The sequence below is a fragment of the Lolium perenne genome, chromosome 1, assembly GCF_019359855.2.
Source record: "Lolium perenne isolate Kyuss_39 chromosome 1, Kyuss_2.0, whole genome shotgun sequence".
NCBI classification, from domain to species: domain Eukaryota; kingdom Viridiplantae; phylum Streptophyta; class Magnoliopsida; order Poales; family Poaceae; genus Lolium; species Lolium perenne.
In genome coordinates this window covers 156,961,898-156,977,945 of record NC_067244.2, presented here as the reverse complement: position 1 = coordinate 156,977,945, position 16,048 = coordinate 156,961,898, and the positions used below count along the sequence as shown (strand labels likewise).

The window sequence follows — 16,048 nt, the reverse complement described above, 5'->3', positions numbered from 1 at the left end:
TAACATAACATGCGATCACTGACAAAAACGTCATTTTTATAGTAGCACACACGCAAACCTAGCCCTGTGATCAGCTCCCCGGCCCATGATGCGCGCTCCCTAAGCCATGCCATGTGACTTTGCTAGGACAAACACGGAATACATACGGCCATGGATACCGAGACCGATCGTATCGTCTTTCCCACTTCGATTTTGCCTAGCTATGGGCGTGCCTATAAATGCACCGGCAATGCAGTTCCGTCCGGCCATCGATCAAACCACATCTGCCCATATATAGGAGAGGACCAGTACGTTGGCTGCTAGAAAGTAGTAGGAGTACGTGCACAATTGGCCCCTAGCCTGCAAGTATGGTTGGGGTTTCCAGGAATGCAGTTGCACTTGCCACACTCGTCTCCTTGCTTCTCACGTATGGCTGTTGCGCCCAGCAGCGGCACCTCAACTACACCTCCAAGCTGGCCAAGGCCTCCAGCTCCCCATGGCTCCCGGCCAAGGCCACCTGGTACGGCGCCCCCACCGGCGCCGGCCCCGACGACAACGGTAGGTCGCACTACACGCTAGCCGTCCGTGTGCGAGCTTCTGATCGAATTAGCAGTGGTAGAATAACGTTGATCGATGTGTCTACGTGCAGGTGGTGCTTGCGGCTACAAGCATGTGAACCAGTACCCGTTCATGTCCATGGGATCCTGCGGCAACGAGCCCCTCTTCAAGGACGGCATGGGGTGCGGCGCCTGCTACCGGGTACGTACGTTAAGTAAACTATGGTGGCAATCACGCTTAATTATGTTAGTCACTAGATCGAGTAGATTATTGGTCAGAGCTAAGAAGTACGTACGTAGCTCCGTACGTTCACACGGTCAACAAATACGTGGGTAGCATGTTACCGGCTGGTGGTAGTGCATTATTAGTTGACTTCCTGCCTATCCGTTTTCCAGATACGATGCGTTGGCGACCGTTCCTGCTCCGGCAAGCCGGAGACGGTGATGATCACGGACATGAACTACTACCCGGTGGCCAAGTACCACTTCGATCTCAGCGGCACGGCGTTCGGCGCCATGGCCAAGCCCGGCCTCAACGACAAGCTCCGCCACTCCGGCATCATCGACATCCAGTTCAGGCGGGTGCGGTGCCAGCACCAGGGCCTCAACGTCGGCTTCCACGTGCAGCATGGCTCCAACCCCAACTACCTCGCCGTGCTTGTCCAGTACGCGAACCAGGAAGGCACCGTGGTGCGAATGGACCTAATGCAGTCCACCAGGAACGGCAGCCCGACGGGAACCTGGGAGCCGATGACCCACTCCTGGGGCGCCATCTTCAGGAGGGACACCAGCCGCCCGCTGCAGGGGCCATTCTCGCTCCGCATCCGCAGCGAGTCCGGAAAGACGCTGGTGGCCAAGCAGGTCATCCCGGCCAACTGGAAGCCCGACACCGCATACCGCTCCAACGTCCAGTTCCGCTGACCGCTACCTCGATCTGGCACCCGATGAACCTCCGGTGTTAAACATGTGAATGCGAAGTGGTACAATATTGGTTGTGGGATTTCAATTACTACTATAGGTACATGTTGTACGTGTTAGTCGTCTTGTGTGTCCATGTGTGGGAAACGGGAGGCTAGCCGCCATGTGCTACCCCGCCCACTATCATGATTCGAAATCTGATCCATTGTGATCCCGAATCAGGTTTATTCGTAATATTATACCGTACCAAGTGTGGATTATGTCAGGAAATATGCTCCTATCACTCCTATATTTTGCAGAAGATCTACTTCATCCCTTTGCAGAAAAAAAACAAAATCTATTTCACCCATTCTGTTTTCCTAGTCGACATCTGTTTGTGTGGCCCGGGCGTGTAAACATGAACGATGTAATACTTTGGTTGGGTTTCAATGAAATCTATTTCACCCATTCTGTTTTCCTAGTCGACATCCCTCTTTTTTACATGTCTAAGCATTTCTGGCCTTTTTCATCTGAAAAAAGGTAATATGTGCATTCTGCGCTCCCCTGTGACTTGTATGGGTTACCTCTAAATTCTGTCATTTCAACAATACAGACCAATTTGTCTCCTTAATGATTGCTTTAAGATATTTACCAAAGTAGCAACTATTAGACTAAATTCGGCGGCTGATCGTGTGGTGCTTCCATCCCAGACTGCTTTTGTGCAAGGTAGATACATCCTAGACGGTGTTGTCACTTTACATCAAACGATTCATGAGATGCATCACAAAAAGTTGAATCGGGTAATACTCAAACCCGACTTTGAAAAAGCCTACGATAAGGTTAAGTGGTATTTTCATCAACAGACACTCAGAATGAGAGGTTTTTCCGAAGAATGGCGCGCTCTAATCAATAACTTTGTTTTTCGAGAAGCGTTTCTACCAAGGTCAATGATAAAATTGGTAGATATTTCCAGACAAAAAAAAATTTGTGGCAAGGCGATCCCCTATCCCTGATGTTGTTTAACATTGTGGCGGATATGTTTGCTATTATAATTGAGCGGGCTAAAGTTGATGGCTAGATTGAAGGGGTAGTTCCTCATTTGGTTGATGGGGGCTTATCTATCCTTCAATATGCCGATGGAACAATTTTATTTATGGATCATGACTTGAACAAAACAAGAAATCTGAAGTTATTTCTTTCAGCGTTCGAGCAGTTGTCAGGTCTAAAGATAAATTTCCATAAAAGTGAATTATTCTGTTTCGGTGAAGCCAAAGACGATGCCAACGTATATGCCGAGTTATTCGGATGTGGGCTTTGGTGTTTTCCAATTAGCTATCTGGGCATTCCGATTCATTATCGGAGGCAGACGTTGGCCGAATGGAAAATTGTGAGGAGAGACTTCAGAAACACCTAAATAGTTGGAAAGGAAAATTATTATCCCTCGGGGAAAGATTAGTTCTCATAAATTCAGTACTTACAAATATGGTGCTGTATATGATATCTTTCAAGTCTTACATAGATGGGATTATTTCCAATCAAGATTCTTCAGGCAAGGGGAGAATGAGAAGAAAAAATATCGGTTGACCAAATGGAGTGTTGTTTGCCGTCCAAAAGATCAAGATGGACTAGAAGTTCATGATCTTGAAGTTAAAAACAGGATCTTGCTAGGAAAATGGCTGGCCAGATTGTTAACTGAGGATGGATGATGGCAGCAACTATTGCGGAAAAAGTATGTCGGTTCAAAAGCAATATCTTAGGTTATACGAAAACCAGGATATTCACACTTTGGGCTGACATTATGGTAACTAAGAAGCACGTTTTCCCATTTGGTTCCTTCTCCATTAGGAATGTGCCTGAGATAAGGTTCTGGGAGGATAGGTGGTTGGGTACAACTACTTTTCGAGAATAATATTTGGCTTTGTACAATATTGTTCGACATAAGGGAGATACCTTACAGAAGGTGATGGAAACTTCTCCACCCTCTGTGTCATTCAGGCGTGATCTTATTGGTCCCAGACTAGCTACGTGGAATGAATTGCTACAGAGGTTAGCTTCAATCCAGTTGGTTCAGGGTATCGATGAATTACGTTGGAGTCTCACCAAGAATGGTAAATTCTCGGTCAGCTCCATGTAGAAAGCTTTAATTATACCTAATCAACCAGTTGTTATAATAAGTCCATCTCGAAGATGAAGATACATTTGAAAACAAAGGTCTTTGCATGGTATCTTCATCGGGTTGTGATTCTAACTAAAGATAACCTTGCCAGCCGCAACTGGCATGGTTGTACGAAATGTGTTTTCTATCATGAATAAGAGATAATAAAACACATTTTCTTCAGTTGCCGAGTTGCTAGGTCTATATGGTCAATCATTCAGATATGTTCTATCTTATATCCACCTCGCAACATTGCAAATATTTTTGGCAATTGGCTAAACGGGGTTAACTCTAGGTATAAAACGCTTATCAGGGTGAGCGCGATTGCTGTCGTATGGTCGCTTTGGCTATGTAAAAATGACAAGGTTTATAATGATAAAAATTCTTGGTTGTTTACCGCGCTACAACTTTTCTCCGTTCATGGTCGCCACTCCAACGTTTGGAGGATCGTGGCCTCTTTACGGAGGTGTCTACACAATTGGAGAACACGGCGAAGGAGTTTATTTCCCAACATGGGTGGCTGCATAATAGGCGTATTAAGGCTAATGAAACTTAGCCGGGGTCATCTCCTGTTTTTGAATACTTTTGATACTCGAATGGCTGTGTGCATCTTAGTTATGCAGAGGCTAGGTGTAATACTTAAAACTTTTGAGTAATAAAGCACCCTTTATTGAAAACAACGACATTAACCATTAACCGACCATGCTTGGAGCACCTTAGTAGAGGAATTAGGAAATGCACTTGCGGACAATTGGATTGGACAAGATTGTCTGTTCATTGCATACTTGAGAAAGTGGTGGCGTAGAAGAAGTCGATGAAGTGGTAGCGGGGGCGATGTAATCATGGAGGAGTCCCATGGATGTCTCGACACTAACATTGGAGACCGCTGGCGGCGGTGATGGCCTTGTGACCCCCTTTAGCACCTTTTTAGTATCAGCTCTTAGGACTGTCGGAGTTTTACCATACAAGTGTATTTTCCCCAAGGGGCATAACCGCCTATATTATATTCTGGTGCTAAGGGGATAGGGACTAAAACAAAACTTTGGTATGCGCTCCCGATTAAGGAACAAAGAAGAAGGGAAGATTTTGTCTCCCTTGTTACTCTCTTGGTTTGTTATAACTAGAGATCTTCCTTGTAGCTCTCCTAGCGGGCGTTGATGGCGAGCTTCCCTAGGCAACCGGGGAACATATGTTGCATGCATAGCTCAGGTTATGTGGCTAGCTCCCATGGGGCCCATGTGTGTGTCTAGTTGTGTGATGATGTATCGGCGGGTGGTGGAAGCACACCCATCTTTGGTATGGTGGTGCCCTTTGAGTGTCGGGTCTCAAATTTCAGGAGAGAAAACTTTAGGTCGAACTTTCATTGGTTGAACCTTGCAAAGGTTGTGTTCTTGCGACGTTTCCTTGTTAAAGGCATTGTGTGGAGTTTTCTCATACTTCTTTTTGAGCGAAAACCACGATCTAGCTCCCTTGGTTGGACCTAGCAACGACTGGTGTCGTGCGCCATTCTCTCCTTCAAGACGTCGTTATTGGAGCACCTCCCATGTTACCCTTGAGTTGCTATCCTGAGTGGTTGATGCAAGTTCGATGTGACCGCTTTGTTGATCACTTTTTGTTTGTATTTGATTTGGTTATGTGTATCCTTAATGTCTTGAAGCAAGTATATATGACCTCTTTACGGATGTAAAACACCCATTTTTTGAGGAATCAACGATGTGGGGGTGGGGGGGGGGGGATCGCCCCAACTGAACTCATTTTTCATTAAAAACGCTGGGGGTTACAATGTCGTGACACCAGGGGGCTGCAAGCTAGCAACCTTGGCCTGGGGTGGCATACCGCGCCCAGCAAATAGGGAAGCAGGTTATAGGGGGGACTGCATTGCTTAAAAAATGCTAAGAGACAGACTGGCACCAAGCCAACAGGGGGCTCGTGTCTACACTAGAGGGCGCGCGGACGATCCACAGGTGGAGGTGGTCGACCAACATAGCAAGCACAAAAAGAGTGGAGTAGACATGAGATCCGCGTCAAAAACCATTATGTTGCGAGACTTCTAGAAGGACCACAAGAGGGCCAGGATGACGGTGTTACGCATGGGTGGCAGGTCCTCGGAGAGAGCGTCGAGAAGAGCCGGCACATTGCCGTCAGCATGAGGGCGCCCCGAGGGAGAGACGACACTCCATAAGGGGCGAAGGCGGGGGCAGCCTACAAACAAGTGCGAGATGTCCTCGGTCTGGCTGGGGCAAAAGGGGCAATCAGGAGAGGGCACACAACCAACGCGGTGTAGCAGAGCGCGTGTTCTGATTTTGTGGAGCGCAGAATCCAGAAGAAAACCCTTATTTTCATATTTCTGTATCAACTCGAAGACCGACACCGCATACCGCTCCAACGTCCTGTTCCGCTTATCGCTCCGGCCGCTCGATGAATCGTGGAAGCGCTAATTGATCCCGTATTACAAGTGTGAATGCGAGTACAATATTGCTTGTTGAATTTCAATTACTAGCTACTAGACATGTTATGTTAGTTGTCGTGTGTTGTGTGGGAAACGGGAGGCTAGCCTCCATGTGCTACACCGCCCACTATCACCATTCGAAATCTGATCGATTGTAATGTCAAATCATCAAATCAGGTTCATCTATGCCGCATAATTAAGATCATCCCTTCGCAAAAAAGAAGAAATCTAATTCGCCGGTTCATTGTTCCCATTTTACAATTGTTTAAGAAAGTATGACCCATAAAATCTGCCATATACAGTGCACAACCTACTTCATGTATTCTCTGGTCCCGTGTGACATGTTCGAACACGAAATAGTTCCTGTACAAGCTAAAGTCCGTTATTGCCCTGGAATTCAGCTATGCTAAACTTACTTCAAAGGGTTTTGTTATTCCTCATGTGACAGGGAAATAGATGTTCCCTAGTTTACCCTCAGAAACATCTGATCCGGATGTACATCATGTGCAAAGTGATTAGTGATGAGACGACGACCTTCTCTTGAAACATGCTTCCGTCCCACTCTATGAACAAAGCCACAAACTTCCGAACAAAAAAAAAGTGATGAGAAAATACTCTTACAAAGTTGGTGAATGATAAAAAAAAGGAAGCACAAGAGTTATCAACGTTGCAACACACCCACCAAAATGTCATCGGAGAGGGATGCCTGCCCTTTCGCTCTCATCCCTAGAGCGCGAATCTTGCCAGCGGATTAGTAGCACGGAGAAAGGTGATAACTATGTCACGTGTATATGATAGGAGGCCGCCGTGAACGCCCCATGGCAGTGCCGAAAGTGATTAGAGACAGGATACAAACTTGCCCCTGATTAGAGACCAAGAGATACATGAGCTTCACGATGACGTCCACAAGAGGGTGACAGACGCGGTGCGCCAACGTCGTAGAGACTGACAAAGTCAAGGATTTTGACCCCGAGCTTTGGCGTGGAGAAGGTGACCACAACCATAGTTGCCATAATCGTGATTCTACCATGAGATGCTACGAATTTACGGAAACAATGAATTAACCAATTCAATAATTATAATAAGTAGAATCTACTATTTATGATTTTGAAAATTAAGATCATACTCTTTGCGATCATGTCATAAAGGTTCTGATCTGATTCAGAATCACTGTTCAGACAAGCTATAACAAAAGACGCTCCCAAGTGGGTCACGACACATGAAGGCATAGCTTCCGCTGGTACCGGGGCGTAGAGTTTTCACTCAAAGAAATGTGCGCACTACATCTTGGTACATTTCAGTATCTCTGATCGTCGGCTGCCACCAAGCCAGGCATCTAGGGCGCGATTGTGGACCACCAATGTTGAAGCGCTACCAACTCCAGGAAGCCCGACTAATCCCATCTATCCATCCTCATGGCCCAAGAGAAAGACCACCACAACCACCATGTTGCTCTCTGAAGAGACGCCCGTGCAGTCACCCTTCAGAGCCGTCACCCTGGCATCCATGATCTCACACCCATGGAATGGCGAACACTGCCACAACGGGGCTAACGACATGGACTAGAAAGGCTGGTGCCAAAAACAACTCTTTGAAGTGGAGGTGCAACGAGCCCGGTGCGCAAGTAATACGTGCATTTTACATCATCGATATAATAACTTATATGACTTGTTTTGAATGATATTTGCGTTGACCTATCATTATGTATGCTTTTTTAGTTGATATATGGGACTTTTCTACAAAGTTCCTTTCATTGGTATTTAATTTCCAGGAGGAAGAAAACCTCCTTTTCGCATTTTGCTGTTTAAGGACCTTCTGGACGCCTAAAAATCATAGGAAAAATATCTGATTAGTTTTTTCATCAAGAGAAAGACCGTGGGCCAAAGAAGCACGAGAGGGGAGCCACGAGGCCTGAAAGATACTAGGTGGTGCGCCCCCCACCTAGGCCAGTTTCAGCCTCGAGAGTCGTCTCTCGGCCCCTCCTTTTTACAAATGCCTCCATCTCGCCAGAAAACCAACGCCATATTTTTCCCACGATTTATAGAGGCAGTGGTGGAGGCAAAAGTCCTCTCCTATTCATGGAGAGGGCAGATCCTACAGCACCGGAGCCTCCGGTGAGCTGGAAATTGACGTCATCGTCATCACAACTCCTCCTTGGCGTAGGGGTGGCCTCTCCATGAACATCTCTATTAGCACCCATCATCATCACCATCTCCATATCCAAGATCCGCCTCGTTCCCCTCATAGTTTGTGATTGATTGAATCCTGGATGTTGTTCAAGTGATATTTGCATTTTTATGATTTGCAACTTATCTTTATTTGGTGGAGATATTATATTTTTAGATTGTGTTGTAATCCATATGATTCCGATCCATATCATGTTTATCACTTGTGAGTAGATGTCCATGTTCCTAGCATATGATGAATTGGGTATGATTTTCATATAACATGCAATGAGTATTTAGTCAAATTTTTATATTTTTTGTGGTTATATGATGGTTTTATGCGAACATCGACTGCATATTTTCACCTATATGGGCTCATAGTGCTGCATTTTGATGTAATGATGAGGGTTTGAAGGGATGGAATGACAGAAACTGTTCCTAATACTTTGAGTTGCATTAGAGAGATTTATGTTGGGGACCAATGAACTAACTGGTTGGTGCAACATTTATCTCTTCATGATTCTAAGACCTTCTCATGAAAATGGCCCTAGGACCCATTATAAGGGGTGTATTTTCTCATAAATATTGCTGCATCTAATTTAGGATCTGTCTAAAGGAATGAAACTTACCAAGACATTCACTATGTTGTGTAGAAATTTAAATGCTAAGTAAATCCATGCCCCCCTCGGGAATGTTTTTCACATGTAAGTACACACTTGATCTTGTCCACTTTCTGCATAGAGGTTTGAGCTTTCTCTCATTGAAAGCATTTACTTGTTGCTATTTACTTTTAGTACTTTATTTTATTGCAAGCTACAAACCCAAAACACCAAAATCACTGCACCCTTTTATTGTTTTACTTGTCAAAGTTAGTAACCAATACCTTCAGCTCCTCGTGGGTTCGACAACCTTTCTTATTGAAAAGTACTACAACTGATTTTCTACACTTGGGAGTCATCAGCAAGGTGCATCTATGTTGCCCGCAACTTATACCCGCAGAACCCTAGATGGGTCTGTCAAGTAAACAAAAGAGTCGAGGTCGCGGAATAAAGAGCCGTACTAGGTACGTTTTCTATAGTCGACCGCTAGGGTATGCTAATTGTCGCATCCGATTAACCGTGGTGCACTACTGATAGTAGCAGCAATGTGCGGTCTAAATGGCCCGCTACCAGTGAGCATGCCCGTAAGATGAGCTCATCGAAGATATCGTAGGCTAGCTAGTCTAAGGACCACTTCTTTTCAGCTTCTAGGTCGGCTTCGAGGTTGTGGACGCTGAAGTCCAAAAGAAGTGTCCAGCTTCGACTTGGCTTATTACCACCGCAAAACCCAAATCCTATGTATAGCTAGAAACTGCTCTGGACCAGTTTCTCCACAGCTTCCCGAGCTTCTCCATGAATAACCGAATCGGTACAACTCCCTACCACTATTGTTCCCGTTAATTACGCCAAACTACCACCACAGTCTAACCAGTCAACCCGAGCCGGCCCAACCCGATCGACATCACGTTCGCCCCGTCCACTTCTCCCGGCGAGAAACAAATGTGGCGGCTAGGGTTCATGTCGCCGGCCAAATCCTCCCCGCTGCTGGCCGAATCCTCCGGCGTCCGCCCGTCCCCAAGTTCCCCGTATCCTTCTCCATCCATTCATGCCTCCCGCTCGCAGCCTCCGACCTTAGCCGGCCGTCGGGCACGCTGCTGAAGACCGATCTGACCTGCTCTGCCTCCGCCTGACCTGCGTAGAAACTCTCCTGGCACAACCGAAACACGAATACCGTCGATCCAATTCACCAGGCTATAGCTCGCATCTGCCTGCCCGCTTGCATACTCGCTCTTGCCGGAGCCACCTAGCTCGTCCGCTATGCTTGACACCACCCGCTGCTCCAAGCAATTGCTCTTGCGTTTGCTGATTTTTTTGTATGTACAACTGTTTCAGGGCCTGTCATGTGTGGAACAAAAATATTGTTGAGTTTTACAAGATAGGTATATGCAGAATTTTGAAGTTAAATTTTCTGCTAAGCCGCAAAACTAGCATAATTAAAACACATCTAATTTAGAGGCGTTACAGACATTTCTCACTAACACATCAAATAAACCAAGTTTCCATAAGCCTAAAAGAATAGGAGTAACTAGTTTCTAAGAGCTTCTTTCCACCACAGTTTTTCCCACCATTTTCTATAAGCCGTCTTATGCATAAGCAGAAGCCCAAAAGAAGTGGCCCTAAGATATCTTTGAGAAGCTCCTTCTCCCGACTAATCTTTGCTTGTGTTGGAGTTAGGAGAGTGAGGGCAGGCATATCCTGACTAATCTTTTCTTCTGTTGAAGTTAGAAAAGTGAGGGTATATTTATACATAATTGATGGCGTGCATGCACCATGCTTTTTTTTGAGGTTAAAGTATCTCATTCATTCAGAAAAAACAAGATCCCGATTACAATCATTGTTGGAAAAAGCTAATAAGAAGCGCCGCACTACATGCAAGCTTGTGCGGCGGCAGATTTTTGGTGCTCTCTCCCTATAGGAGTGACTACGATACATGCATGTACCAATGTGCCAGCTCACAATGGCATCATTGCATTACTACTAGTAGAATTTGAAAATTGAAAATGATTTTTCTTCCAAACCGTTTATCTAATTTATGGTCCGTTTGCACTATTGCGTTCGTCTCGGAGAGATCTTCAAAACTAGATCCGTTGTTGCTATGTTTGGATGATTTTTTTTTTCACCGCATCAGTTACCAGATTAATATCGAACAACTATCACAATAGTTATTGATGGCTGCCGGAAAAGTTTTTACGTGTCTTTTAAACATTGCATTAATATGCACAACTACACTATGTTTGTGAAATTATTTTCTGTAACACCAATTTCAGGTTATAGTAATATGATTTACCAGATTAGCAACGGACATACTATGATAATTGTACATGGTTATCGGATAAAAGTGTACTCATCTATAAATATTGCAATGATATGTACATCTAATGAACAGTGTTAAAGTGTCTCTAGGAGCTAAGGGATGATATCATTTCACACAAATTAGGTGTCCTGAAGCTTTACATTGGTGTACAATGACATACATGAGCCGAACAACCAACTTATTACAATCTGACAACTAACTAGTGAATAATCTGGTAAGTAAGTGATAACAATCTGGCAATTACTGACAGAAAAAAAAGTTCTCAAAACATACCAACATGGGATCTAGTTTTGAAGATCTCGTCGTAACTAAGCCTACGGTGAAAACGGATTTTCTAATGAATTAACGGTTTGAGAGATAATGGTTTTTAAATTTACAAATTAGAGGGAATCTTAATGACGTAATTGCATATGTCACTGCATGCATGCATGTATATTAGATAAGTGAAATCCGCCGCACGGAACAACCTTTGGTGCGGCGCCGCCGTGTAGTGCCGTCCATCATTGTTTAGGGCTCTATTGATCTGTTCTGGAAACATATTGTTCCAAAGGGTTCCAGATCCTAATCTCCTAACATAATTAGCACAAACATGTGCTACAACATTTCGCTCTCTTTTAACAAACATACATTTCCATGCTGGAAAGTTGGAACTATTATGAAGAAAATCAGAGACAAAACTCCTCAGCTTGGACTCGCAATCATTCTTCCGATGGATAGAATTCACTAGTGTCAGGCAATCCAATTCAAAAATGACCGGTTGTTTTGTCCAGTTCATCCCTAGACGGCATCCATCCAATAGGGCGGTGGCTTCAGCTTCCTCTGCACTGGGGCATTTTGTAATGATTGAGCCTCCCGCCAAAATTGTGTGTCCCATATGTGTAGGGATTCGTTGCATAGAAAACAAAAAATTTCCTACCGCGAGAACGCAATCCAAGCCAAGATGCAATCTAGAAGACGGGAGAAATGAGGAGATGATCGAGACTCACCCTTGAAGATTTCCAAAGCCTACAAGATGAGGCTCCTGTTGCTGCGGTAGACGATCACTTGCCGCTTGCAAAAGCGCGTAGAAGATCTTGATCACGGTGCCACGATCGGGCAGCACCTCCGTACTCGGTCACACGTTCGGTGTTGATGAAAACGACGTCCTTCTCCCCGTTCCAGCGGGCAGCGGAAGTAGTAGCTCCTCCTTGAATCCGGCAGCACGACGGCGTGGTGGCGGTGGTGGTGGAGAACTCCGGCGGAGCTTCGCTAAGCGTGCGGGAGAGATGGAGGAGAGAGGGGGCGGCTAGGGTTTGGGAGAGGGGGGCGCCGACCACTATGGGGTGCGGCCACCTTGTGGTCTTGGGGTGGTCGGCCCCCTCCCCTATGCCCCTCATTATATAGATGGATCCCCAAGTGTTGGACTACAAGTCTTCGAATAAGACCCCAACACAAGAACCTTCCATGTAGTAGGTAAACCTACCCAAGGTGGGTGATACGTCTCCAACGTATCGATAATTTATTATGTTCCATGCTACTTTTATGATGATACTCACGTGTTTTATACATACTTTATGTCATATTTATGCAATTTCTGGCACTAACCTATTAACGAGATGCCGAAGAGCCAGTTGCTGTTTTCTGCTGTTTTTGGTTTCAGAAATCCTAGTAAGGAAATATTCTCGAAATTGGACGAAATCAACGCCCAGGATCTTATTTTTCCACGAAGCTTCCAGAAGTCCGAAAGGGAAACGAAGTGGGGCGACGAGGCGCCCACACAACAGGGCGGCGTGGCCCAGGTGCTGGCCGCGCGGCCCTGGCGTGTGGGGCCCTCGTGACGCCCCCTAACCTACCTCTTCGCCTATAAGAAGCCTTCGTCGATAATAGTTCCAGTACCGAGAGCCACGATACGGAAAACCTTCCAGAGACGCCGCCGCCGCCAATCCCATCTCGGGGGATTCAGGAGATCGCCTCCGGCACCCTGCCGGAGAGGGGAATCATCTCCCGGAGGACTCTTCACCGCCATGGTCGCCTCTGGAGTGATGTGTGAGTAGTTCACCCCTGGACTATGGGTCCATAGCAGTAGCTAGATGGTCGTCTTCTCCTAATTGTGCTATCATTGTTGGATCTTGTGAGCTGCCTAACATGATCAAGATCATCTATTTGTAATGCTACATGTTGCGTTTGTTGGGATCCGATGAATATGGAATACTATGCTATGTTGATTATCAATCTATCTATGTGTTGTTTATGATCTTGCATGCTCTCCGTTGCTAGTAGAGGCTCTGGCCAAGTTGATACTTGTAACTCCAAGAGGGAGTATTTATGCTCGATAGTGGGTGATACGTCTCCGACGTATCGATAATTTCTTATGTTCCATGCTTATTTTATGACAATACCTACATGTTTTGTTCACACTTTATATCATTTTTATGCGTTTTCCGGCACTAACCTATTGACGAGATGCCGAAGTGCCAGTTCCTGTTTTCTGCTGTTTTTGTTTTCAGAAATCCTAGTAAGGAAATATTCTCGGAATTGGACGAAATCAACGCCAGGATCTTATTTTTCCACGAAGCTTCCAGAAGTCCGAAAGGGAAACGAAGTGGGGCGACGAGGCGCCCACACAACAGGGCGGCGCGGCCCAGGTGCTGGCCGCGCGGCCCTGGCGTGTGGGGCCCTCGTGACGCCCCCTAACCTACCTCTTCGCCTATAAGAAGCCTTCGTCGATAATAGTTCCAGTACCGAGAGCCACGATACGGAAAACCTTCCAGAGACGCCGCCGCCGCCAATCCCATCTCGGGGGATTCAGGAGATCGCCTCCGGCACCCTGCCGGAGAGGGGAATCATCTCCCGGAGGACTCTTCACCGCCATGGTCGCCTCCGGAGTGATGTGTGAGTAGTTCACCCCTGGACTATGGGTCCATAGCAGTAGCTAGATGGTCGTCTTCTCCTAATTGTGCTATCATTGTTGGATCTTGTGAGCTGCCTAACATGATCAAGATCATCTATTTGTAATGCTACATGTTGCGTTTATTGGGATCCGATGAATATGGAATACTATGCTATGTTGATTATCAATCTATCTATGTGTTGTTTATGATCTTGCATGCTCTCCGTTGCTAGTAGAGGCTCTGGCCAAGTTGATACTTGTAACTCCAAGAGGGAGTATTTATGCTCGATAGTGGGTGATACGTCTCCGACGTATCGATAATTTCTTATGTTCCATGCTTGTTTTATGACAATACCTACATGTTTTGTTCACACTTTATATCATTTTTATGCGTTTTCCGGAACTAACCTATTGACGAGATGCCGAAGTGCCAGTTCCTGTTTTCTGCTGTTTTTGGTTTCAGAAATCCTAGTAAGGAAATATTCTCGGAATTGGACAAAATCAACGCCCAGGATCTTATTTTTGCACGAAGCTTCCAGAAGTCCAAAAGGGAAACGAAGTGGGGCGACGAGGCGCCCACACAACAGGGCGGCGCGGCCCAGGTGCTGGCCACGCGGCCCTGGCGTGTGGGGCCCTCGTGACGCCCCCTAACCTACCTCTTCGCCTATAAGAAGCCTTCGTCGATAATAGTTCCAGTACCGAGAGCCACGATACGGAAAACCTTCCAGAGACGCCGCCGCCGCCAATCCCATCTCGGGGGATTCAGGAGATCACCTCCGGCACCCTGCCGGAGAGGGGAATCATCTCCCGGAGGACTCTTCACCGCCATGGTCGCCTCCGGAGTGATGTGTGAGCAGTTCACCCCTGGACTATGGGCCTATAGCAGTAGCTAGATGGTCGTCTTCTCCTAATTGTGCTATCATTGTTGGATCTTGTGAGCTGCCTAACATGATCAAGATCATCTATTTGTAATGCTACATGTTGCGTTTGTTGGGATCCGATGAATATGGAATACTATGCTATGTTGATTATCAATCTATCTATGTGTTGTTTATGATCTTGCATGCTCTCCGTTGCTAGTAGAGGCTCTGGCCAAGTTGATACTTGTAACTCCAAGAGGGAGTATTTATGCTCGATAGTGGGTGATACGTCTCCGACGTATCGATAATTTCTTATGTTCCATGCTTGTTTTATGACAATACCTACATGTTTTGTTCACACTTTATATCATTTTTATGCGTTTTCCGGAACTAACCTATTGACGAGATGCCGAAGTGCCAGTTCCTGTTTTCTGCTGTTTTTGGTTTCAGAAATCCTAGTAAGGAAATATTCTCGGAATTGGACGAAATCAACGCCCAGAGTCTTAGAATTGCACGAAGCTTCCAGAACACCCGAGAGTCACCAGAGGGGGGCCCTGGGGGCCCCACACGCCACCCTGGCGTGACCAGAGGGGGGCCGCGCCCCCCTACTGTGTCGTCGCCTCGTCAGCCCTCCGACTCCGCCTCTTCGCCTATATAAAGGTCCCTGACCTAAATCTTCGATACGGAAAAGCCACGGTACGAGAAACCATCCAGAGCCGCCGCCATCGCGAAGCCAAGATCTGGGGGACAGAAGTCTCTGTTCCGGCATGCCGCCGGGACGGGGAAGTGCCCCCGGAAGGCTTCTCCATTGACACCGCTGCCATCTCCACCGCCATCTTCATCACCGCTGCTGTCTCCCATGAGGAGGGAGTAGTTCTCCATCGAGGCTAAGGGCTGTACCGGTAGCTATGTGGTTAATGTCTCTCCTATGTACTTCAATACAATAATCTCATGAGCTGCCTTACATGATTGAGATTCATATGAGTTTTGTATCACTATTCATCTATGTGCTACTCTAGTGATGTTATTAAAGTAGTCTATTCCTCCTCCACGGTGTAAAGGTGACAGTGTGTGCATCGTGTAGTACTTGGCGTAGGTTATGATTGTAATCTCTTGTAGATTATGAAGTTAATTATTGCTATGATAGTATTGATGTGATCTATGCCTCCTTCATAGTGTGATGGTGACAGTGTGCATGCTATGT

At 46.1% G+C, this 16,048-nt stretch overlaps 1 protein-coding gene across 1 annotated transcript; it reads left to right on the top strand.

The window, feature by feature from the left end:
- Window positions 1–239: 239 nt before the first annotated feature.
- LOC127309103 (expansin-B2) lies at window positions 240–1,724 on the top strand. The gene is made up of 3 exons (XM_051340085.2): window positions 240–537; window positions 629–738; window positions 933–1,724. The coding sequence occupies exons 1-3, from the start codon at window positions 348–350 to the stop codon at window positions 1,455–1,457; spliced, it is 825 nt and encodes a 274-aa protein (XP_051196045.1). The 5' UTR covers window positions 240–347; the 3' UTR covers window positions 1,458–1,724.
- The last annotated feature ends 14,324 nt before the right edge of the window (window positions 1,725–16,048 follow it).

Coding starts and splice junctions, on each gene's coding strand:
- LOC127309103 (XM_051340085.2), top strand. CDS start 348: ATGGTTGGGGTTTCCAGGAATGCAGTTGCACTTGCCACACTCGTCTCC. Junction 538..628: donor CGCCGGCCCCGACGACAACG/GTAGGTCGCACT, acceptor GTCTACGTGCAG/GTGGTGCTTGCGGCTACAAG. Junction 739..932: donor GGTGCGGCGCCTGCTACCGG/GTACGTACGTTA, acceptor TCCGTTTTCCAG/ATACGATGCGTTGGCGACCG.